At 39.9% G+C, this 25,826-nt stretch overlaps 2 protein-coding genes across 6 annotated transcripts in view; both read left to right on the forward strand.

Annotated features, from left to right (window-relative positions):
* The window catches only part of EPS15 (epidermal growth factor receptor pathway substrate 15), a 54,136-nt gene extending 43,112 nt beyond the window's left edge, over nucleotides 1-11,024 (forward strand). For 2 of the 3 annotated variants that reach the window (XM_061451253.1, XM_061451251.1), the window contains 6 exons: nucleotides 284-417; nucleotides 1,947-2,016; nucleotides 3,178-3,254; nucleotides 3,749-3,911; nucleotides 7,070-7,248; nucleotides 9,124-11,024. In XM_061451253.1, coding sequence (XP_061307237.1) covers nucleotides 284-417; nucleotides 1,947-2,016; nucleotides 3,178-3,254; nucleotides 3,749-3,911; nucleotides 7,070-7,248; nucleotides 9,124-9,270 — 770 coding nt within the window. In that variant the 3' untranslated portion in view covers nucleotides 9,271-11,024. The remainder of the gene's footprint in view (nucleotides 1-283; nucleotides 418-1,946; nucleotides 2,017-3,177; nucleotides 3,255-3,748; nucleotides 3,912-7,069; nucleotides 7,249-9,123) is intronic. The other variant, XM_061451252.1, reaches the window with a different exon arrangement.
* A 4,491-nt stretch (nucleotides 11,025-15,515) lies between these two features.
* Nucleotides 15,516-25,826, forward strand: part of TTC39A (tetratricopeptide repeat domain 39A) — a 45,480-nt gene continuing 35,169 nt past the window's right edge. The window contains exon 1 of one of the 3 annotated variants that reach the window (XM_061451248.1): nucleotides 15,516-15,754. In XM_061451248.1, the coding sequence (XP_061307232.1) occupies nucleotides 15,720-15,754 (35 nt within the window). In that variant the 5' untranslated portion in view covers nucleotides 15,516-15,719. Of the gene's footprint in view, nucleotides 15,755-24,992; nucleotides 25,113-25,826 lie in introns of those variants that run through there. The other 2 variants (XM_061451249.1, XM_061451247.1) reach the window with 2 other exon arrangements.

The raw sequence follows: 25,826 nt of genomic DNA on the forward strand, positions 1-25,826 counted from the left end.
AATGCTTCATTTTAGGGGGTCTGGTTAAAGAAACTGTATGCTCAGATAGATGGTTCTAGAACCACAGCACTGGTACCATCCAAAGTTCCTGTGATGTGCAGAAAATATTGGCTTGTCTAATCCTGAATCACAGAATACAAATGATTTGCAGGTGAATTTCATACTTGGTCTTAAATGCAGTATGGCCGCATTGCAGTATGCAAAAAAACAATATAATGTTTAGTTCTTAAGAAACCAAGCTAGGTAAAGCTGGCAGAAATGCTAATGAGATGTTTATTTTTAGATCCCTTTGGTGGTGATCCCTTCAAAGGCTCAGATCCTTTTGCAAGTGACTGTTTTTTCAAACAGTCCTCCACTGATCCATTTGCAACTGCTGGCACTGATCCATTTAGCACTGCAGACAACAGTAATATCACAGTAAGTTTGGCAGCATACATTTTATTTCCTTCTCTCTATAATTTGGACAAAATAACCTTTTTCCTACATTTAGACATGCCTTGAAAAGCTGATATTTGGAAATCATATAGATAAATGGTTACGTCTTACCCCTTGGCTTCGTTTTGTCCTTTTTTGCTTCCTATTTCCTAGAAATAGCCACAGATGAAATAGAAGTAAAAACCAAAAAAAAACCCCATTTTTAAGATGTTTCAGTGTGGAGCTTCATTGTTCCACAGGAGCAGACATTTAAGAATAACAAACTAAGCTCTGTTGGTAGCTGGTGGAACTTACAAACATTGAAAGAAACCCAAGGTTAATGTCACCAAGTTATGTTGAGACACTTTTGCCTCCACAGCTTATAGGATCAATAAAGATGTTGTATATCTTATTTGAAAGATGGTATGCAGTTTCCCCTCTGAAGAGCCAGATTGTTCTATAGCTGTATGTTGCTTGGGTTTGGTTTATTCTTTTCAGTAAGTCATTGAAGCCCTCTCATAATGTGGAGATTCTTACTGAATGCATCCCTTTACCTCTTTCAGGAGTACTTCAGTTTAACTTTTAGCAGTTCACATTATAACTGAGCAGTTATTGGTTAGTCTTGAGCCTATTAAAAGGTAGAGTTGGGTATGAAACATGCTCTGATGTTGGATAGAACTTGATGAAGATGAGGTAATATTTAGGGCTGATAGGCCAACAATCTAAGAAGCTGAAACTCTTCCCATGTTGTAAGTTTGTCTCCATCCTTTTGCCATCTTCTTTCCTCCTCAGTGCTGTTTCTGTTCGTGCCTCACTTCCAATTTTTTGTGTGTATAAAATATGCATATACATATATAAGAATTAAAGATAAGTGTGGATTAGTGGCTGTAGAGTGTGTCTGAGGCAAACCCAAAACAGTGGAGAGAGTGAGACATCACTGCACCTAACGGTGGTGGTGTCTTTCCATGTGGTGTGCGTCTTGTGCCGCTCTCAGGATCATATTGCACACCACAGCCTACAACTCCAACCTTCAGTCCTCCAACTCTACAATCTTCAATGCATAGCTATCTTTTTGCAGTCTTGGTATTCTAATATAACCAATTCTTGGCCATATTGCAGTCTGATAATAAGAGCTTTACCACAGCTTTGTGGTGGTGTTACCGTAAAAGTCAGTCGGAGTTTGAAATTTAAGCCTGCAGTATTGATATCTTGTAGATACATCTTCATGAAGATGGCTCTGGTTGCAGAAATCCAAGACTAAAATAAGCAGCAGATACTGTTAAATTTTGTGTTAGTGGTGACCAAGTATGTTGCACATATTGTACCTTTTTTTCTGTCCTTTGAGAGTATTAATCACTGTTTTGAGGAGGAGTTTCTGTTAACAGACTTGTTTACTGATGTTCGTAAAAGCTATTTCCAAAATATTTTATCTTAAAACCCCTGAACTAAAACAAATCGTGGTCCTGCTTGTAGAATGAGGAGTTTTTCAAGCTGAAAAACAAATTTCCCTCAAGGATTTTTTTTTATTTTAGACAGAGATATCAAAGAAGAATGATCCTTTTGCTCCTGGTGGAACAACTGTTACTACATCGAATGATCCAGGTAAAAATAGATTATATACATAAATACATACTGCTCTGAGTTTTATTTGCCTTTTTTATTATTATTACTTTTGTTTCTAGTCTTTTAACTGAATTAGTGATGGAGCATTTTAGACATTTCCTGTATTTTCTGGATTTTTCTATAAAGTATGAAATAAGGTGCAAGTTTACAGGAGGGTATTTTTATACACCAAAACTGTCTCATTATGTGTAGTGTATATCCACAAGAATGTTCCTCTGCCTTACCTAAAACTGGTTAAAGATCCTAATCTGAGTGTTTGGACTATTTGAATGTTTGTACCGTTTCCCATTAGGGTTTTTTTTGGTAGAGATTCTATGTTACTTTGTAAATAACATACAAGATGACTCCTCTTGGAGTAGAAAGCTGTGGGATAGAGTAACTTCTTCATCAAGAATTTTTACTGCTAAAGCTTTCTCCTTTTGTTTTGCTATGACCTTTTCACATCTGAGGGCTAAAGATGTGTTAGGGAAGACCCTAATCTCCTGTTTTCCCAAGTTGCACTGACAAGTGGTAATCCAAAACATGAATCCATGTGTGATTTCATATTGTAAGCCTGTGTAATTTTAGGGAAAACATGCCATTTTCTAGAGATGCAGAAGTGAGTATCAGTAAAGACAGTGCAATTCTTACTTTAGAGTAGAATAGGAGGTTTTGGATGTTGTTCAGGCACATAATAATGAAAGAGTACTATTGAATTAGATTGATTATATGAGATTTAGATACTTTATTCCACAGTGGGCTTTTCATATTTACATATATACATATAAATATGTCTGTGTTTGTGTATTTATGGGTGTATGCACACAAAAATACCTCTGTGGACATGTAGCTCAGCAGAACATCCAGTAGAATGGTTATTTGATACTTTCAGTGGTAAATTCCACTTTTTTTAATGTAGGAAACCAGAATACCAGGATTTTTTTTAATGACTCCCTGTTTAGAAGAATTAGTCTTAATTGTTAGTTGAAGTTTACGAGCTTTTGTAAAAGCTGCTTAAAGGGCCCACCTCAAAATATTTCACTTGAATCAGTCTATGCTGCAAAATATGCAGTGGTTACTTGTTTGTTGAGGGACTTTTTCCAGTCTCTTTGTTGGTTAACTTTTAATCTCATTCTGTTTTCTTGATTTGTGTGTATTTAGCTACAGACCCCTTTGCCTCTCTGTTTGGAAATGACTCCTTTGGAAGTGGCTTTGCTGACTTTAGCACACTGTCAAAGGTAATACAAAGCTACTGCTACTCATACTCCACAGTGACAAGACACCATTTACCCTCTCTGCTAACAGTTTTATTACAGTTTTGCCACCACTAAAAATTTATAATGGTTGAGTTACTTGAAAAAGAGGCCTTTATTGTAAATTGCACTACACTGCAAAGAATGCAATGTAATCCTTGTGGGTTTGTAAGTATTTTCAGTATATTTGCAGTGGCATAATTTATGAATTCACTGAGTTTAACAGCACAAATACTACTTTTGCATATTTGACTGCGCTCAACTTTATATTGCTGTGCACACAAAACATTCCTGATTTTTCTTGATTTTTGCAATAGCCCAGAGTGTGTGGATGATATGTGTAAAACCAAACAAAAGTATTTTCTTTCTGCCTTAGTCCAGACTTTCAGCTCTAAATAAATACTGCATTACTGACAAGAAGAGGGAAGTATAGAGGAATTGCACTGAAAATGTGTGTGTTGCTGTTTTCTCTGTTAAAGGCCAACAACGAGGATCCTTTTAGCTCTTCCACATCAGATTCTGCCAACAGTGTGACCATAACTAAAAACTTATTTGATGAACCACCAGCTAAAAGTGAGGATGTTCCTCCTGCACTGCCCCCTAAAACTGGAACTCCCACAAGGCCCTGTCCACCACCCCCTGGTAAGAGCCAATGCTGAGATGTTGTTAGCAATTAGCTGCTTCAATATTGGAGTGGGACAGTATGAGGGAATGGTGAAGTGCCTGATTGAGACTGAATAAGCAGGATGTGAAACTAGTCTGTTCCTCATCTTTGGTGTTTCCCTTGGAGTTAAATGTTGCATGGTGTTTGGGATCAGTGAGAGAAAGGATTTAGAAAGCAGGAAAAAATCAGGTTATTACAAGGATCTGCAAGAACATAGTATGGCTGCAAATTAAATAGTTACTGATGTGATACATTGTGAAACTTGCATTAAATTGTGCACAAAGTGAGAATTCAGTGCATTTTCTTCCATTGCAAAATCTCTGGGTTTAATGCGAAATAATTAAACTGAGTTAAATGACTGCCCCAGGTTTTTAGATTAACTTCTTCCAGGTGGCTTTGCCAGAGGTCTGTGGCAGTCAACCTAGCCAGTGTAATGGTAATACATGCAAGTTTCCTATGCTATTTTCTCTTCAGTGGTAGCTGAGTCCTCTGGTATTCTCCATGGCAAGGACAGTTTTACAAGTGTATGTAGGGATAGGACAAAGGAGGAGTGGCTTTAAACTGAAAAGAGGGGAGATTCAGATAAGGCATAAAGAGGTTTTTTACTGTGAAGGTGGTGAGGCAGTGGCACAGGTTGCCCAGGGAAGCTGTGGCTGCCCCATCCCTGGCAGTGTTCAAGGCCAGATTGGTTGGGGCTTGGAGCAACTTGGTCTAGTGGAAGGTGTGCCTGCTTTCCAGATAAGGCCATGATTATCAAAGATAACACCACCTTCTTGTGGTTGCAGCAAGCCCATGTTACAACAGACTTCTCATTTTTTTTTGCATAGATTGGAAAATATATCACTAATATTTCTGAAGTTTCTGTCCTTTGTTTCACTTTCTTTAAAAACTCTACTGCATCACTTTTTCACTATGACCCTATGGATTAATCTGAAGGTGTTTTGGAAAACTGTAGAATGAAACTTAAACACGTATTCATCATTTTCCTCAAAAGAAGGGGAACACAGTAAATGTAGGTGTATTAATACTAAAATTTAAACTCAAATGTTTAATGTTGATGTGAGATTTGGTTCATGCTTGCGCCTTGCAAGTAAACAGTTTCATTGTGAATAGCATTAAAACAGCTGATAGGAACAATGATAATTTGAATGCTTGATAGTGGTTCATCTTAATGGTGGTCCTTATCTAAAACAAAAAAGGATTAGCGACTTCACTGTATGGGAGTGGCTATGATGTGGTGCACAGATCTGCTTTTAGAATGCAGGCTTCTGGTTGGTGAAACAGCAGCATCCTTATCAATAGGTGACTAGTAAAAAGTAGCCTGGTTTGTTTTTCACATATTAAAAACTGGTGCTGTGGTTATTTTTGTAACCATTCCCCAAAAAATCATTTTCTTAAGAGAAATGATAAATGGGGATACTTAAGTGTGTTTGGTTTTAATGACTCCCTTGATCTGATCCAAAACAAGGGAATACTTTTTCAAATAAATGCCCCCAGAGCTTTCTTTTAATTCTTCACACTACTGGCAAGCATGCAGAAGGGCTGTTTGCTTGCCTCTGAAACCCCCTGCTTTTCTAGATACTGATAAGCACCCCCATTACATGATTTTGGGGGCAGATTGGAGATTGTATATTTCATGCTTATGCCTTGCATAAGTGTGGCATTACATGGGAATATAATAGGAAGTGGGAAGTCTTAAAATTATTAATCCTTCCCATGCAGAAATGCAATTTTCTGGATGTCATTTGAAGGTGCTTCTTCCAGTAGTCAAGAAACAGGCACTCGTTCGCTAGTAGATCATCATCAATGGGGGAGAGCTGTCATGGCAAGCTTACCTCAGAAGTGTCTATATCATATATTTCCAAGAGGGCATTTTCTAATTCATTGACAAATTAGAATCTCTTTTGGTCTGTGAAAGAGGTTTTAGGCTGATTTACAGAATAATAAGCACACTGGTTCAATTCTGCAGTTTTAAGCTAAAATGACAACAGAAGCAAGTTTTAAAATGCAACCATTGTAAATGTTGAGCCACTTGCCGAACCCACTAGTTCAATTCAGGAAGCTGCAATAAAACCTTTTCTGTAAGCAGTAACATATGGAGAGAATGGTGGGATGGAATTCAGCTCACCTGTTCAGAAAATATTTGGGTTAATGTCCTCAAAGGTGTTGAAAGCTGACTAGAATTAAGCTAAAAGAAAGAACAAGATAAGTGGGGGCTTGTGCCTGATTCTGTTATGTCTGCAGCTACCAAGGCAAGGATTAACAAGAGAGTTAAACCTGTGATTGCTTGTTACCATACTCCTTCGTTTTGTTAGTTTAGAATCTCCAGAAATTCCTGGTGTTAGCATAGTGAGAGGACATGGTGTTTTGCCTGGTCTCTGAAAAAAAATGTGCTAGCTTGTTCCAAGCAAATAATAAAAGAGCCTTGTTAGAATGATCGTGGACAGTTGAGAAGCACAAAACAAAACTAATGTGTTGATAGAGTAGGAATACTGTTAGAAATAACTGTTCTCAAAGTAGTTAATTAGTACAAAAGTTGGGGCTGTTCAGCCTGCAGAAGAGAAGGAAGGCTGTGTGGACACTTCAGAGCGGCCTTCCAGTATCTAAAGGGGGCCTACAAGGATGCCAGAGAGGGACTTTTCATCAGGGAGTGTAGCGATAGGACAAGGGGTAATGGGTTCAAACTGAAACAGGGGAAGTTCAGGTTAGATAGAAGGAAGAAGTTCTTTACTGTGAGGGTGGTGAGGCACTGGAATGGGTTGCCCAAAGAAGCTGTGAATGCTCCATCCCTGGCAGTGTTCAGGGCCGAGTTGGACAGAGCCTTGGGTGACATGGTCTGCCCATGGTCCATCTTAAAGTTCTTTCCAACCATAACTATTCTGTGGTTCTATAACTGTGTTCTTGGATCATTAACATATGTGTGCTCCTTTTTACCTGATTACCCTTTAAGAAACTATGGACTGTACCTTCATTTTTTAAATTGGCAATCCCTCCTCTGAAGTCACTGCAACTCCACTAGTTTACTACAAGAGGCTGCATTCCAAGGAGCTTTTGAATTTGTTCTTATTTTTTTTACTATTTTTAGCATGTTATTACCTGCTATCTTAAATTCATTTTAAATTCATTTTAATCTAAGGGAAAAGACCTATCAATCAAATAGACTCTTCAGATTCCTTTAAACCGAGCGATCCATTTCAGCCTTTCCCCACCCCAGACATTCCCAAAGAACAAGAAGCAGATCTATTCAGTGATCCATTTGCTCCCACCAGCGTCAGTAAAGAGGCTGACCCCAACAATTTTGCAAACTTCAGTACTGTGAGTAAACCCTTTTTACATTTGTTTCAGTATAATGACAGCTTTGAATTGTTCATACTGAAGTCTTCAATCTGATTTAAAACATTAAAACATATCCCCTGTACAAAAGGGATATCGCTTTCAGTTGTAACAGTATTTACATTTAATTTACAGCTGAGGCTGTCCTAACATAAAATACTGCAAAATGTTGTAGTTACTGTTTAAATTGCATTGGGTTTGTGATTTTTTTAATTTTCATGGAAGCCTCCTAGCTATTAGAAAATAGGACTTTTAAAATCTTTCTGTTCTGGAGATTACCCGTTTTATCAGGGCATGTAGCAGATTTAAATTATATGTGTATAACAGGCACACTGTTAGCTGTCCAATTAAAAGATGTGATTTTAATTTAGCTGTCATTGACCTGTTTGGTCATAATCTCAATGTCCAGAAATATTGATAAACAGCCTCATCACAGTGTATGTTAATGTCAACTATTTGCTGAGTTTGGCATGGTTGGTAAATTCCAGTCATATGTACAATGAAATATAAAGTAGTAAGTGTCTCTTTATAACCAGAATCCATTTCATAGAAGTCGTGGTGTCCAAGCAGTAGAAGCAAATCTAAAGGTTTGTGCATGCTTATATAGTTTTGGGTTTTTTCCTTTTGAGCTTTTGCACATAGGAGTTTTGAAAGCCATCATCTCTCCTGCAAGCTTGATACCTGTCAAATGCAGTTTGCATTTACAGTATCTTGATCATACTGCTTTTTTTATTTTCAGACCTAATAAACTATGTGCTTGATTGAAGTCAACTGAGTTTTGACAGGCTCTTAAAATTGACTTGCACTGGTTGATGTGTCTTGTAGCATGATAATTTCTGAAATGCTTTTAGTTAGAGGGACTGAGAAGCCACTTTGGAGGAGAGAACGTGAAATGTGGAGGAGAATGCAAAAATCTTCATTATCTTTATGAAGGGAAGAAAGTATTCTTTACCAGCTACAATTACTGAAAATACTGAGTGAATTATGGAGAAAAATTGAGCTTTTCTGTATTCATTTCCCAGAGAGGCAGCCCAAAGCAGAAACTAGCTGGAGTATATTATGATAATCCTTTCAGACTTAACACTGGGACATTCACGAAGACATGGGCTTCACCTACCTCTTCGGTTTTCTGCATGCTGACTAGAAAAAAACTTTAGCATAACCTTTTGTATTTTGTTTAAGATAATACCCTTAACTGTATGATTTATAATCATTGTACCACAGAAATTTAGTTCACATTCTGTTCACATAGATATACGTGGAAAGAATATGTTCTTTTTTTTTATCTCTTGTATCACACTGACCTTTCTTTGTATTACTACTCAGCTTCTAACTGAATGGTTACCTTATTATTTTGCTGCTTCTTGGCAGAAGTATTTCTCATCTGCACAATTAAACAGTCATTCTACACCTAATTGTTGCGGTCATTGTCACCTGGGGAAAATCATCCTGAATGCAAATAGGGTAAATCCGGATATCCCCAGTGTGGATTGGGGTGTATTCTGCAAAATGTTCTCCTTATTTATTCAAATTTTTTGTTGTGTAGACGTTTGTCCAAAATACAATTTGAATTTGAATTATGGCACTTTCTGCTCATAATTTTTTTTGAAGCTTAATGCTGAACTTTGAAACACTGCTTAAAACAACGTCAATTAGATAGCTTTGATGCAGTTCTTCATAGTTAAACCTTAGACTAAACTAATCTTAAGTGTATTAAAATTAAAAAGCAAGTAATATTTGAAGACTAGAATACATATATTTTTTAAAAAACCTAATTGTGACTTAAAGCAAGGACTTGGACACTTGTAGTTATCATTGTATTATTAATCTGGTTCGTTTTGTCTTTTGAAAATGCAGTATTCTACTGAGGAAGACATGATTGAATGGGCTAAGAGGGAAAGTGAGAGAGAAGAGAAAGAAAGATTGGCAAGACTAAAACAGCAAGAGCAAGAAGACTTGGAACTGGCTATTGCACTCAGTAAATCTGAAATATCAGAAGCATGAAGTTTAGAATAAGATGCTGTCTTACGTCAACTGTTTTGTCCCTTTTCCTGAATACCTAATCTATTTAAATGTTAATCAGAAAGTACATATATACAAGAAACCACAAAAGGTTTTAAATTTCTGAAAGTGATGTGAATGTTTCTGCTAAATTCAATCCTTTTGGTTATTGTTTGAATAACTGTTAAGTTTAGCATTCAATTTCTCTCAAGTGTTCAGGAGAACAAAGTACTTTTCCCAGCTGTAACTGAATCAGTTTAAAATGAAGACAGTGAGATTGTAGTTTGGCTGCAATCTGTCAGCAGTTGGTAATTGAGCATAAAGTGATCACAGCAATTATTCTGTCATGGCTGACTGTCTCCCATCAAGCAGTTAGTCATTCGAAACATTTTATCCTTCTAAAGAGATTTTAGTAATGCCAGAATTGTGAAGTGCTTTATTTTGTATGTATGCATATAGATTTTCACTTCATTGAGGATTCTATGTTTGGATTTGAAATAACAATCTTCATGGAGTGTAAGTCAGAAAGAGTATGTCTTTCTGAAACCTTTAATGCTTTCCTTGCATGGTCATAGGTTTTAAGACAGACTTGTTATTTTGTTTCATAAAGCAGTTGAGTTGTTGATTCATGTGCGTTTGCTGTTGGCCAAGATGACTGTCAGACTGGGAGACCCCACTGCTATTTGAGCCACTTTTGCCTGTGAAATACGCAGCTGAACTGGCAAATTAGGAAGTTCAATTTGAAATAGGATTGAGAATAGGAAATAAAACAGGTAGTCTGGTTTTTATTTTATTTTTACCACAGTTGTTTTCTGTATATGTAATTTATTGAATGCCAACTGATAGTTGCACCTTAAACTGAATGATTTCTGAATGGTCACTGAGTCAAGAGTAGGATTGATAGAATGTTAATGAAAATAACTTAAAGAAAATAACTTATTGTTCATTTTGAAAAAACTCTATTGAAAGAATCGGTTTCATTAAAGTAATACCCCCCCCCCAAATAATCTTTTGCCCCAAGAAAAATGGATGACAGCAGCATAAACATCAAGAAGTTTATGGTTTTTTTCCTTGCACTTTCAGCCTGTAGTATTTCTGTTGAGGAAGTTGAAGCATTTCAACACACAACACTGGGCGAAGGGGGAGAACTCGACCATGCTTCAGTATATTTAAGTTCTTCCCATTACCTGTCAATGCTGCTGTTGCTTGAATTTGAGGGTAATTTTCAATTTTTCAGGAAAAATGGGTAATGTGACTGGGATTTTTTTTTTCTTTTTGCACTGGGAAATGAGCATTTAAACACCTGCTCAGAAAAATAACTTAAATTTTTGCAAGTATTAAATAGTTATAACTTATCTATACATCTTTGTAATGAGTGTACACTAATCTTGCAAATCATATGCTTAACTGGATTACATAGTTTCTTATCTTTTGTTAAAAATGTATACTCAGTGGACCAACACAATATTATATGTATATATTATATATATATTCCTGCTTTCCTTTATGGAATTTAAAGTTTTGAGTCATTTGATGTTACATTTCATGTTACTGACTCTGACTATAGTACTTTTACTCAGACTACCAACAAACCACTGCTGTGAGCTAAATGGCATTACTTTATGAAGTTTTAACTGTTGTTTTTTTAAAGGAAAACCTTGTTCAGGTGGGATTAGCCTCTATTTATAGACTTCCCTTTTGGTTAAAAATTCTAACAATAGCCTGTAATTATGAAGAAATAAAGTTTAAGTACACAAGCGTGAACTCTTTGCCTGTTTTGTCAAAAGGGTGCTGTTAGCTGTGAAACAATATATAAATGTCATGCAAACAATATGTGTTCTGATTGTAGTCTGATGGGAGTGAGTAAATTGGCAGAGGAAAGAGTTGCCTGAATGTTGAGGTTAGCTGAAGTGCACACTAATCCCAGCTGACACTTCCTCCTTTAGGAGTTGTGGCAGCTTCAAAGAAAACTCAGGCTACTCTTGTCCAAGGATTTTTGCCTGCACAAGAGTTGCAGAGCCCACATGTTTAGGTACTTAAGATTTATCTGTGAAGATATACAATCACCTCTGCTGTCAACATACAGGGCTTAAGAGAACTTTAGTTTAACCCAGCATATATGATTCTTCTTAAATATGTCTGTCAGCATGATGTCTGCTTTACGTCATAGAGTGCTTAGTCAGAGGTTTAGGAGTTCCAGCAACATTTTTCATGTGTCTTTTGATCATAGAATCATAGAATAGTTAGGGTTGGAAAGGACCCTAAGATCATCTAGTCCAAATCCCCTGCCATGATCCTTTTGTTACAGTAGTTCTAATACACTCACCTAAGTGAACCCAGATCTTTTTGCCTATTTTCTTTTAATGAGACATCAACTGGATTAGGTAGTATAGCATCTTTATTAATTTTATCAGGTTCACACACACTCTTGAAGCTATTTGAAACCTTCTGTGAGCTGCCCAATTTTAATTATTATTTCCTTTTAAGTCTCCTGTCACGTTTCCATCTTGGGTGCACTTTGCCCCTCTGACTATGCTGCTTTCAACCCTCTTTCCCCTCAAACCATCCCCTCTCAAATTGTGTGCAGCCTATTTAACTCTTTATCATGAAGCTGAAGATGGTTAGGTGGTTGCTAATTATCTTGAATAATTTGATATCCTCTTCACTGTCTTTCTCTAGTTTTCCTGTACATTGAAGTGCTGTCATGTAAAAGTTCCTATTGCATTCACAGAATACCACTGCACTCAAGATTAAAGAGGCTAATGTCTGGCAGATGAATTGGCCACTCGACAGTTACATTTCTAGTGCAAGTTATCTGAAGTAACTTAACTAGAAACTGTATTGGCAGCTGATTGGAAATTATACTGGGGATTAATGTTAAGGCTGTTACATCATTGTGAAGTACTGACAGGGAATAAAGTGACAATAAAAGTGCTTAATGAAGAAACTGACATACTGGGTTGAAAGCTGTTTGCTTCAGTACAGCAGACTTAAAGCCATACTAACCCCTCGGCTTTTAGTACCTAAAAGCGGTTGTGGTAGACCTCAGTATTAGACTTGACTGGTTTCTTTGGTTTACAACGACTTCCTTGCCATCCTCTGCCGTCTGACGCACCGTGCTGTGTATCACCTCTTACCAGAAGTAGCATTGAGCTGTCAGAATCACGTTGCGTAGTACTGTTTCCCCACTGCTCAACAACTTCATTTAGCTACTTAAATTCAACTGAGTTTGGAAAAGTATCTTATCTGTTGCAGAACATTGGCAGCTAAAGTCATATGTCTTCTCTTTATGGAACTCTGTATCAGTGAATACTCTTAAATTTAATTCCATTCTTGGAGTGAACATGGTGGTTGGCTTTCAGATGCATCCATTCTTTTTTATCATAAGAAGAAAGAGGATTTGTTTGCCGTGTGCAATTACAAAACACAAGATAATGTCGAATTAAAAGCAAACAGTCAACAGTTCATACTGGAAGTAGACAATAACTTTCCCAAACTGAAGATCTTTTTTGCCTTCAAAAAAAATCTTGCTTGAAGATCTTCAAGCAACTTTGAAGCTTACTGTTTTGGTAGGTAGAGCGGAGCTTTGGTTTGGCCTTTGTCTCTTACTCTAGAAAAGACGGGAAGGCACTTTTTATTTGTCAGGTGACAAGCCATCAAGTCTAGGTGAGTAATATCCTGAAAGTGATTTTCATCTAAGATTTAAAGAAAAATAATAGTAAAAAAATGCATAAATAATACCAGCTGCATTGCCATTCCATGCTCAGAATACTTAAGAATTCCTGTTGTGCTAAAATTGAGAGATCCAGAGCTCCTAGGACCTTAGATTTTAAACTGAAAACAAAAAGCATTAGGTTTTGAAGTGGGTGAACAGGTAGCTAGCTGATAGAGGGGAAGAATGCTGCATTGTCTGGATGTGTATTCAAGAGGTCAGGATGTTGTTTCTAGTTATCTCTTGCTGATTGATTAAATTACTTTGGACAAACCACTTCTTAATGCTAATCTGTTTCCTGTTTTCTAAGTGACAGTGGGTCTGATAGCATGTTACTTAAGCTGCAATTTGGAAAGACAATCTTGTGCAGAGTAAAAGGAATTTTATCCCATTTTACTTGTGTGTATCCTATAGGTAGAAGAGATGTTTTAAGGTGTTTTCTTATATAGGCAGCCAGTTGCACTCCACAATAAGTGGAAATAAATCAGGAATTTAGGAGAAGTGCCACTTTGAATTAGGTATTTGCTTGAGAATTTAGTTTGCTGATGAATACAGGATGAAGTTCTTACCTTTGACTTGAGAGGTCTGTCCCAGCTGGCACTGGCCTGCAACAGAACCTGTCAGCTGTCTTGGTTTTGTATCTGATAGCTTCCAATTCAATAAACAGACTCATCCTGAGCCACTCACTGATATTTCTGTGTGCACCGATTCATTACTTACTCTGTGGAGGCTATGTAACATTGAACTTGTTGTATTCAAAGCGGTAAAGCCTTTAGGATTGTTCTCCACAGACTGCAGTTTCTCTTGAGATGTTACATGAACAGCTGTGGTCACTTACACAGAAAAAAAACCTAATTTTGAAAGGCTCAATGGATTTTTAGGTAAAATGCTTCTTGTAGAATTTCTTTTTTAAAATGCTTGTCTCAACCTCTCTTAATTCCTCCTTATTCTTAAATGCTCTTCAGTAATATAGATCAGGGTCTTTTGAGTTCCGAACTGTTCTGAGGAGTTTGGGCCTACATCCAGTAATAACTTTTACTGCATAAATGAGATGAGGTTCAACCCAGTGACCCAGAATCCTGAAAACTGTACATAAAAGTGCCAGTTGAATGTTGCAGTCATAAATTCTCTGATTTTCTTTAACGTGCTATCAATTTATCTCAAATTATTTATTTTACTGTCAGGTACTAAAAGCACAACTGTTCATAACATTTCATACATGTGGTATGTACGTCATACATATTCATGGCATGTCATACAGTGACATGCTCAGGAGAATAATTTGAACTGTAATTAAGCTAATGATGCACATTTGCCCTTCTGGTTTAGCTTTTTCTTCTTAGTCCCTACAACACAGAAATCCTAAAAGTTGTAACAATCGATCTCAAGTAGTATATTCTGTAGGGTATATATTTATTAATACAAACGTTCTTTAGGTGAAATGTGCCTGGCTGTTGAGAATGGGCTGTGTCTGAAGTGCAGAACTACACAGGAAGTCTTTTCCTTTTGAAAGCTGCGAGCTGAGATGTACGAGCTTCACAATTCAAGGGCAGAAATGGACGAAAACAGGTACTTCATGCTGAAAAATGCGGGTCTACGTCTGTACCAGAATAACAGCTCTGTGAAGGTGCTTGTCATTGACATCCCTCACTGATCTAAAACGTTTGATTTAGCCCAGGACAGTCATGAGTTTTGCCTATTGTCAAACTAAAGAATCCCAATTGTCCTCGGTTGCCTCCGGTTCTGTCTCTCACAGCAGCACCTGAGCACTGGAGCGTGAGGCAGCCCTGCCGCCTGCCTCTCACTCCACACACCAAGAACCACATTGTCCGCGTTCAGCTAATAAACTCTTTCTTTAACCTCATACACGCACTGTTCTCATTAATGTGCCCATTGTTCTCTTATGTCAACCAAGGCCTTCTGTTTGTCCTGCCACTCCCTAGGCCCTGTATACCTCTGCCTTCTTTCCCCTGTTCATTTCCTTCTACAAACTCCTTCCTTTTGTCAGTCTCTTCTGTTATAATCTGAAGCTGCATGGCTGACATGATTGATTTGGCTATTACATATATTCGAAAGCAATCTTTATTACATGTATTAGAAAACTTTTTTTTTTTCAGTATCGCATCTCTATTGTAGTTTCAGTTGGTTTAATTGTGTATTTAAAACAATTAGTACCTCAGTTCATAAATGTGAAATGTAAGCACTGTTGGTCGTTACTCCTTTTGTACCATTACCTCACCGTGGTGTTTTGGGGCAGAGGCTCCACACAGGCACTGTATTGGAAGCAGGCACGTAGAGAGTTCAGGCATTTAGAACTTGGGTAACAGAAGTTACATTTCCACCCGTGTTTTCTCAAGAGGAATTAATTATTCCAGTACTTAATGCGCTTTTCCCCGTGGCGGGCTCACCGCAGGCCTCCCTCCACCTCAGTTCCAGAGCGGGCTGGACCCTTCCCCACACGCAGCGCAGGCACTGAGCCCTCGCCCCGTTGTCACCGCGCTCGGGGCAGCCGCAGGAGCCCGGGCAGCCGCTGCCGCTCACCTGTGGGGGCGGCCCCTCAGCCCGGCCCGGCCCGGCCCTGCCCGAACATGCGCCGAGGCTCGCTGCTGCCGCCGCCGCTGCTCCACACCATGCGAGGTGGCTGCGGCTGCCGCCCGCGCCGGGGAGCAGCAGCACCGCCCGCCCGCTCCGGCCTCCTTCCCTCCCTCCGGCTCCCGGGGACGCCCTTCGCGACGCCTCCATGGACCCCCGCGCGGCCAGCGGAGGCGACGGCCGGTACGGGGCTGCGGCGGGCGGGGGGCAGTTACCTCAGGCCGCGGGGGGCAGTGGGAGCTCTGCCGCCACAGGCAGCGCCTGCAGCGGGGCCGGCTCGGGGGTCCCTGGGGGCTGCGCTGCCTCCCCCCACCCCGGCCTTGCGGAGCGCCGGTCCGGTGCCGGCCGGAACCGGGGGTCCGGTCTCCGGAGACGCCTTTGTGGAGCGGGGGTGAGGGCGGCTCGTCGCACGGGTTAAGCCGCCCGTCTGGGTCTGGAGCCTGTAGATCGAGTTTGGTGCCTGTCTGAAGGACTCCTTCCGGCTGCGGGCAGGCAGTGTCCCCGTAGCTCCAGCCCCGTCTGTGCGGAGGGGCCGGGGACACCCAGGTGCGGCCGGGATCGAGCCGCGCTTGGCCCGGTTCTGCCCGCAGACCGCTCACGGGTGCGGGTGAACGCGGCTGTCCGCCCGCGGACCGAGCGACCTGAGCGCGGCCACTGGAGGGGCACAAACTGCTCTGTGCCCTTTGAGGGCTTTATCTGTCTACTTACTCATTTTCTCTTGGACAAAAGCATTTGCTTAAGCTAATTACATGCCTGTACAGCAGTACTCCACAGAGCTACATCCAAATTAACTTCAGCCCTCTGAAGTCTGTGGAAGAGCACTGAAGACCTTGTCCTTGGGCTGCTGTTAGCGCAGCTTGTAGCACACCTTGGCAGTGGAACCCCGATGGTGGTTGCTCTGTAACTCAACACCTCCTTGCTCACCCTGGCTGTAGGTGGATAGCTTTCCTCTCTCCTTTCCACGTGTGCGCTCCCACAGCCCCTAAAACACACAGACTTCCCTTGCGTGCATGTGAGGGAGCTGTTTGTTCCAGCTGAATCAGTGTGCAAATAGCATGCCACCCTGGTGGTGATGCCGTGTTGCGTTTTAGATGTGGCTGCGTTAAAGGCCTGCTTGTGGGTTTCTTCCCATTTGACATAAGACTTCAAATAATCTGCTTTGTAATCTCTGCGGGGTTAGAAACTTTTGAGAGCATGGTTTGGAAGGTCAGCAAACTGCTTCTGTACTTGGAAGGAGATGGTAAAGATGCTGTTTGTGACTTCACATGAAGCGCTGGGAGAGGTGTTTTGCTCTGTTTTGGCCTGCTTTCCTTATATCTTGAAGTTGAAACCAGCAAACATCAGCCCAAGACTTTTAATTCATCCCCAGACACCATGGTGGAAAAGGTTTCCTGAACAGCTTCAGATTCTAAAAGCTACGCAGTAGAGCTCATTTTTTAGTGGCATATATATTAGCATTAGAGTTATTACAGAGTGGAGGTAGGTGGGCTAGTGGAATTTAAAACAGCAATCCTGTAGGATTTTATACCGAGTGTTAAACCTGCTAATGATCCAGAATGACTTGTGTTAGTATTTGTAATAGTTCTATACAGTTTTGTTGCCATGTTCTGTCTTGATAATCCCTTAAGGGCGAGTAATCCTTATTTTTTAAAGCTTTTCTTCGGTTTTACTCTCCAGGGTGGGAAGGTGGCCCATATGTTTGCAATAATGATTTTAAATCGCAGCATTAAATGACTTCCAGGCCTTGTGTTTGCACTGACAATTGCAGCTGCAGAGGCTGAGAGATCGCGATTGTGTTGTGCTTCACAAGTTCTGAATGTGCAGAAATGTTCAGGAGCAGGAAGAGGCTTGGTGAATTCTCCTGGATTGGACAGGTTGTCCCAGGCTCAGGCTGTGCTGCTGCAGCTGCTGGAGATGCTGTCCCCATCACCTTTCTGCAGCTCCATCTACTGGAACCAGTTTCCAGCTTAACTGCACTGGGATAGGAAGTGCTTCAGATGTTTCAGTTACTGCCCTGCAAAAAATTGAAAACATAAATACCAGGAATTTTGCCTTTTCGCTTTTTGAAAAAGTATTGCTATTTTATTGTCGTTCATATTTTACTTTAAATGCTCTTTTAAAACCCTGATGAAGCTCCTAGACTGTTTTCACAGGCCTGAGTTTGTGGTTTCTTAGGTTTCAGATGTGCTTTGGAAATAGATGGAAATTATTAGTCCATAGCTGGAAGACATGATGGTCTAGTGTATTGGTTGGAATGGGAAACTAAATGCAGATTTTCTGAGTAGGGAGGTGAAAAGTGACCTCCCATTTTGTAGGTTTTCAGCTTTTACCTTCACTTTGACAGTAGAACTTTTGGTCATCTCTTGTGGAAAAAGAGTTGGCAGAAGAGAGCCTGAATGCTCAGGTGGTCATTCAGATGTATTTGCTTTAATGGCTTGAATCTCAAATGCAAATCAAACAGGGCGCAGTACTGAGCTCACAGGTAATTTTATGTTTCTCTTTGGCTCTAACTGAAAGTATCACCCTGAGCTGCTGAAATCTTCACCCTCACCTGTATAAAAGGTTTTAATTTTGACCAGTCCACGTTTCCTGTCAGAAAGGGAAGAAATGCCAGAACGATTTCACTATTCTGATTCTGAGTTCAAAATCAGCCTTGCCTTTTTCCCCTTTTTTTATCTTCATGTAGCTTTCTTAGTTGGGTTTGCACTCTGTAATGGAGAGGATAATAACCGTCTGCTTCCTGAAGCTGTTGTGCCTAAGAATAACTTCAAAATGGCTTTAGAAATACAAAGTGCCAGGAAAAGGACTTTCTTTCTGTTCCCGAGTATTGATTCAGTAGGCAGGTTCAGGAGAGTTCTAAAGGTGTATTGAAGTGCTATGCTTTAATTTTTACTCAACTGCAGAGAAAGTGGTGGTGTTATTGGTCGAGGTACTATGAAATATGCTTTGCAGATGACTGCTGAGATATAAAGTGAGTTTGTTGGAAGCTCTTGAGGAAATGAAATCTGAAATTTCATGTAAAGCAATGATTAAAGGCAAAGCAACAATCCTGTTCAAGTACTTTGTGTCATTCTGATGTATTTTTTATGAGAGCCTCAAGTAGTGTTCACCAATGGAATTGAAACAAAAGCATGAGTTTTTTTTAAGTCACAATAAAAGATATTACAGAGTAATTTATTTTGAAAAGCTTTGCATAGATTTCGTGCAAAAAAGACCCCAAACCAAACAAAACCAAAAACCAAACCAAGAAGCGTGTCAGCTCAGATTAAATACTGCAGGAAGATGCCTTTTAAGTCAGAATGCGTATTTCATTCCTTCCATGTTCATCACCACACTGAAATCTGACAGAAGTGAACTCGGTGTAAGAAAGTACAGACCAGGCTTTCCAAAATGCTGGAGTAAGATCATAGAACCCCAGACTGGTTTGGGTTGGAAGGACCTTAAAGCTCATCCAGTTCCAACCCCTGCCACAGGCAGGGACACCTTCCACTAGAGCAGCTTGCTCCAAGCTCCTGTGTCCAACCTGGCCTCGAACACTGCCAGGGATGGGGCAGCCACAGCTTCTCTGGGCACCCTGTGCCAGCACCTCAGCACCCTTACAGGGAAGAACTTCTGCCTAAAATCTAATCTAAAGCTAGATAACTGTTTTGTTACCTACCAGTCAGTCTTTATTACTGCTAGGTAATGCAGAATCCAGCTGAAAGGGAAAACTGAATAAATACTCCCTAAATCTTCACTGAATCTTATTTCAGAAATAATGCAGACTCTACCCTGGTCTTGCAGTCCTTATACAGCCAAATCTCACAGATTTTGTCTGGCTTTTTACCATGAATGTGGCAGACCTGAGCTTGCCTTATGCTTACTGCTTTGTTTGTTTGTTTCTTGGGTACCTGAATGTGCTCAGCAACATTGCAAGACAGTGGACTAGTGCAGCTCTTGTTATTTCTCATTAGTCTTAATAGAGCAAGTGGGTATTGTAAGTGGGTCTAAAGATCTTGAGATGCTTAAAAAACCTAAAAGGGTGTGATAAGAATCACATCTATCTTCCAAAGTGGTAAAGATTGTAATGTATTTGAATTGAAAAAGAAGAGCTCACCAAACTTGCTTTTATGATTTATGATGAAAATTTACTCTCAGTTGCAACAATCTTGTAATTCTGACCCTGTGTGAGCTAATTTTCTTTGTACATTCCAGTTTGATAATACAGTTCCAGGATGCTTGGGTTGGTAATTTGTAGTTTGCTGGGCTATATTGTGTGTCCGTGTGTATATATATATATATATATATAGTGTGATGCAGGCAGTTCTAACTGGGAATAGTCACCCACAGTGGTGTATTTAGCCCTCTGTGAGCAGCTGGAGCAGTACAACACGGAAAGGGAACTGCAAAAATGACACCAATGCTTTTTATTTATCTGAACAAACCTATCTTAATGAATTTATTGTGTTGTTTGCCTATTCAAATACAGGATGAGGACAGTGAATGTAATGCAGCCCACATCCTGCTTGCTGCAATTTAAACAGCAGTGGGGCCAAGGGCAGAACACCACTGATTACCTGGTCTTTGTTCTGCTGGCTCACTGCTTTGCCATATCCTTTTGTTCTGTGAGCCTTCACTGGAACAGGAGTGCTGAAAGCTTGAGTATCTTTTTAACAAAAGACCTTTGACATGAAGTTCTTTACTGTGAGGGTGATGAGACACTGGAATGGGTTGCCCAAGGAGGCTGCGAATGCTCCATCCCTGGCCGTGTTCAAGCCCAGGTTGGACAGAGCCTTGGGTGAGATGGTTTAGTGTGAGGTGTCCCTGCCCATGGCAGGGGGGTTGGAACTGGATGATCTTGAGGTCCTTTCCAACCCAAACTATTCTATGATTCTGTGACATTGCTGAAGCCTCAGCAACTTGGTGATTTGAGAGCTGTGTTAACCTCAAAAATTAACTGTGTCATACTCCACGTGCAACTTGAAATAGCAAGGTATCCTGAATTCTAGATTTGCATCACTGTTGTGTCTCTTTATGCAGGATATTTGGAGAATATTGAATCCTTTCCAACTGCTTTGTTGTTAGAAGTAATGGAATTTCTGCAACACCAAGGAGTCTTAGTCACTGGTCAGAAACATGTTTAAGAACACCGAAAGATAAATGCTGAGGTATTACTAGCTTGGCACATAGAACAGGAAGGGATATGGTAGAACTAATTCTCTTGCATTAACTTATTTGCTTTTGAATTATGAAGAAATTTCTGCATTGTCTGAAAACTGAATAGTAACAAATTATTGTGAGAAGGGCTTACTGTGATTCTCCTTTTCATGGTAATGAGAGAGAGCTGCTCATCCAAGATTATTTCTGATCTCTTGTGGTTTTTGGAAATGTTTGCAAAAGAAAAGAATTCCTCCCAAGTGATGTGCTTTTTGTTTGCCTTGATTATAAAGATTTCTTCAGGCTCAGAACATTGTAACGTGGTGTTGCTCAAAGCAGTCATCTATTTACAAAAGTAGTAGCCATGGATTTAGGGTGATAAACTTGAAAAGGCTAATGAAATTAACTCCAGGCATATCCTGATATCTCCTAATGTCCACGTGGTTATCCAGCATGATGAGAACAGAAAGCGGTGCCATGGCAAGAATTTCTGTGTTCAGTGGTGATATTTTTGGGAACATGCACCAGGACACCCTGGTGTCTGTTGAAGGTACTTGACCACACATGGTGAGCTGTGTATCAGCAAGCCGAGTCATGTTCATGTGTTGGAAGTGCCTTTAGGTGTTTTTTGTGTTAAGAACTAAAATTCAGACCTTTGAAATGTGCTTTGGGATGCTCCTCACATGTGTAAATGGTTGAAGTGTTAGCACTGGTGAAGCTTTGGTAGCCTGAGTGGCACAGTGTTTGTAGGGGCAATACTCCTTCCTCTTTGGGGAAAAATGAAGCCATTTTGGGCATTTGAGACTAATCTCTTCAGTTCCATTTCATACTCTGTGAAGACGTTTTTTAAGTATTTATTACTTTGTCTCTGACTGTGGCTAGACGCAACACTTTAAATGTCTTTGTAAAGACAGACTGTAGTGCTAGTTGTTTCTCTACTAAGCTCTCCACCATCATAGTACTGAGGTGTGCTGCCTTAGTATATTCACTATTGATGCAGGTAGTTTAAGAGGCCTGTGTTGTCTATGCGTCTTAGTCCTTTCTTACCAGTCTTAAGAGTGTTTGTGATGTTTTTTTAATAGCATAAGATTAACATTATCATGCAAAAATTGAAACTGTATGTTACAGAGCCCTTGATATAATGAGAGTAAAGGAGGTCAAAACACAGTATTGTCCAGATTGTTAAATATAAAATGAAATCAAGAGCAAATACTCCAGAGTCACTTAACAGGAAACTTTAGAGCTGAAACGGTAACCCTTCAGATAAAGAGTTGTGTTCTCCTTGCCTTCCATGTGGCAGGGCTGAATGGTTCGGTTGTGTTGCAGGAGCAGAAGACAGCTGAGCAGTACAGGTAGAGCTGTTGCAGAAATCAACCCAGAGCCTGGGTTGGTATTCACTACAGTAGCTTTGTTGATGGTTTTGAATAAGATGAAAGCAGCATCAGTCATTACTGAGCCCAATTGTGCTGATGTTGTTCAAGACCCTGAAAGAGGTCTCTAGAGAGAGATCTCATAGAGATAATCCCATAGAGATTTTGCTGTGAATCATAGCATCAACTAGGTTGGAAAAGACCTTGAAGATCACCAAGTCCATCTTGGGTGGGAATATATTATTTCCATTAGATGTTTTTTTCTGATCTTGCATCTCACTTGCTTTTGCATGTTTGGAGCTAGCCTGTATTTGGGAAAACAGGGTGTACTTCCACTGCTCCCCACTACAACGGTCTTCTGATAATGGAGAGCAGGGGGTCGACTACTGAGTCACCAGCACTTGGTCTTCTCTGTCATAGGTTCTCATCAAGCACTGGGTTAGCTCAATTGTGCTTGGCTCTTTGTATTTTATTCTTTTCCTCCCAGTGAAGTTAACCCATGTACACTACCTCAGCTGACTTAGGCACATAACATAGATTTGGCAGAGAAGTGCATATATATTTTAGGATGTGACCAATTTAACTTGCTTTCACTGTTTCACAATAGTGAAAGAGCTCTTGAATTGCTATTAAAAGCTTTACTATAAAGGCACAAACTTCAGACTTACCTTTCTTTGCAAAGTTCTGATGATTACTGGGGTCAAAGGAGTCAGTAATTTAGCACTTTTCAGGATACACGGTTCAAGATCCTTTTTATTGAAGAAATCCATAAAATTAAATGGCAAATCGTAAAGCATATGTGCTGCAAACTTATAGTAAGAAGCCAGGCATCATCATGCATGCAGTGAAATACAGTTATGCAGAAAGATGGTCACTCCCACGCTCAAAAAAGCCTTCCCTCCCCTTCACTTTGACCATGGAAAACATCATGATTCCTTCCATGTGAAAATGCTTTACTTTTCCTTAATATTCAGAAACTTAATTTTGCTTATCTCTGCTTATTCATTTTGTTTGATATTGCTGTTGGCATAAAAAGGATGTGATGTTTAAGGGAAAAAGGCATTGCCTAGGATGTCCTGAGTAATTGTGCTTCTAATTAGAGACAATGGGGATGCAGTGGACTAGGATCAGGTCGTATCATAAGACACAGGGTAGACTGTAATTATGATTTGTAAAGCACCCCCAGTTGTGGTCCCTGGGGCAGAGAATGATGATTTTATAAATAATAAAACCACAATGAGAACCATATGACTGTCCTTGCAAGACCTGCTGGCAGAATGCAAGAACATGGAAAGAAGCTTCTAAAACAAAGGGGGGAATGGCCTAAATTTGGAAATATTGCAGATCTTTTTAGATTTGTTCTCTTCTGGATACACGTGGGGAAAGAGAGGTTGCATACTGAAGGTTGTCTGAGCATGTTAGAGTTTCCAGAGAAGTGGTACTCAAATGAAAACCTGCCAATTCAAGTCCTGAAGAACTTAGTGGAACAGCCAGAGCCTTCACTGTATAGAGTTTTAATGACCATTTAGAGCAATATGGTATCAGTTAGAAACTGTATAAATAGCTGGTGAAAATCAAGAATAATCTTTCTGGAGGAGCTCATGATCCTGCTTTGGAAGCACCCTGGTTGATTTTAAGTTATAACCAGTAGTTATTCCCGACTGGGGGAAAAGGAAAATGGTAATATCTTCTATCTGCTGCTGTGGCCCAGTTACCTACTGCTGTTATAGACATGTAATGGAGTCATTAATGGGGCAGCCTGTGGATCAATTACAATAATTTATATACCAAATGCAGCACAGGTTTTTCCTGTACAGGATGTCATAAAACTAGCATTTAAGAGATGTAATCAGATATGCTAATGTCTTCAGAGCATCTTCCTGAAATTATCCTTCGCTTTTTTATCATTTTGGGGCCTTCCTTCTGCAGTCAATGTCTTCATTATTGGCACTGCTTTCTGTAGTCTAACAAATAAGTCCATGTGTGAGAGAAAGGACATGTATAATTTTTAACATTAGATAGTCTTCAAGAAATGAACTTAGATAAGTGTGACATAGCTGATCAGCTTCTACAGTCCAGGTGTTGTAATGAGGGAGATTAGTAGTATAGTACAAACTACTACTTAGTAGTAATAGAGTTCAAGCTTTAGCTGCTTGTAGCTGAACTTCTTACGTACAGGACCAGTACTGGTGATGTGCCAACAAAGCAGCTTGGGAACATACACTTACTTTATTTTGGGCCAAATCAACCAAATGAGCTTACTCCACTAATTGAATTATTTATGCCAAGTCGCCTCAATTTGCATGGCACTAAAGAGAGACTTTTACAAAGAACATGTGAAGTCTCACTACCTCCCAGACTTATAGGAGGCAGCAAAAAGCGACAGTTTGGGTGGTGGAATGAAGCCTGTTCTGCAGAGAATCAGTGCTGGGAAGGAAGTACTCTCTCTCCTCTCTGGCCTCCCTATTCCTCACATTTGCAGCAATTAATGCCTCAATTCTCTTGCAGGTCAGCTGGCCTCATTTGACTTTGTTCTGGTTCATAGGTTTCTGATGTGGCCTGTTGCTACATGCAGTAATTTTTATTGTTTCAGATCTGTTATTACAGGGATACCTGACTTCTGCCCAGTTTGTACTGAATGAAAGGTAGCTGATGCTGCCACTAATTTCAGACAGGTCTGCAGATCAAAGATGTACCAGCACCTTTTCCATTAGTAGCATCCAGTGATAGATGAACTTCATGTGTCATTGACTGGCTTCCAAATCACTCATTTGTAGTATCTTATAAGTGAAGTAATGATGCTCATAACTCTTCTCGTATTATCCCTAATGGCCAATCAGAGTACAGTGTGGCAGGCAGTGGGCACTGCCCTACCCTCTGCTCACACCGTGACTGTCACTCAGAGCTGGGTAAGTAGCACCGAGTGCTGCTGCTGCCACTCGATGCTCCTGCCTGGCTGCTGAGTGAGCATCATACAAATCGTACAGCATCATACAAATGACTATGTCAGAAAACACGAGACATTTAGCAAAAAGGTAAGTAGCAGTGCACAGCATTTTCCATTTGGCTTAGAGGCAGTTCTGATCTTGCTGTTGAAAGCAGGAGAGAATCTGCAGCCCTCTGAAGCATGACTAATCAGTTTGCTGAAATGGTTAGCACTCTTTAGCTTAAAGTATTTCTTCCCTGTTGTTAACAGCAACAAATGATGATTTGTAGCATTTATGTAAGTAAGGTGTGTGTTCTGGTCTTAAACTCTTTGCTTGGGAGCTACATCAAATGTCAGGATTCCATGGAGCAGGATGGAAGGGTGCTGCTGGGGGTGGCACTGTGTTAACTTTTATTCCAGAAAAGATGCCAAGTAATTAATACATCTTATTTGTGCTTTGAGAATCATAACAAAGATGTTTTTCTTTGTCATCTTTCTATTTCAAAGGGATATTTTGGAAAGGTTTATTTGTCTTAAATGGGGTAATTCTCCTGCGTTGACAAGAAACAAACAGAAAAAATAGGTAAAATGTTACTAGTCTAAATATATTAAACCAGACAAGACTATATTTTATATAGTCTTAAATATGCTGATTGCTTCAGGGGCACAGGTTTTAAAAAGGGCAGATCAGAATCGTAATTCATATTGGCAGAGTTTTAGTTATTATAGTAAGTAAGGCTCAGAATAGTTACGGGGACACTATATTGCATGTTGTATGAGATGAATGCCAAGACTTGGTTAATCAATGTTTGCAAAACACTTG

This window comes from Pezoporus flaviventris, unplaced genomic scaffold (assembly GCF_033815535.1).
Source record: "Pezoporus flaviventris isolate CSIRO_AGI_PZ_B2104156 unplaced genomic scaffold, CSIRO_AGI_Pfla_v1 ptg000013l, whole genome shotgun sequence".
Taxonomy (NCBI): Eukaryota; Metazoa; Chordata; class Aves; order Psittaciformes; family Psittacidae; genus Pezoporus; species Pezoporus flaviventris.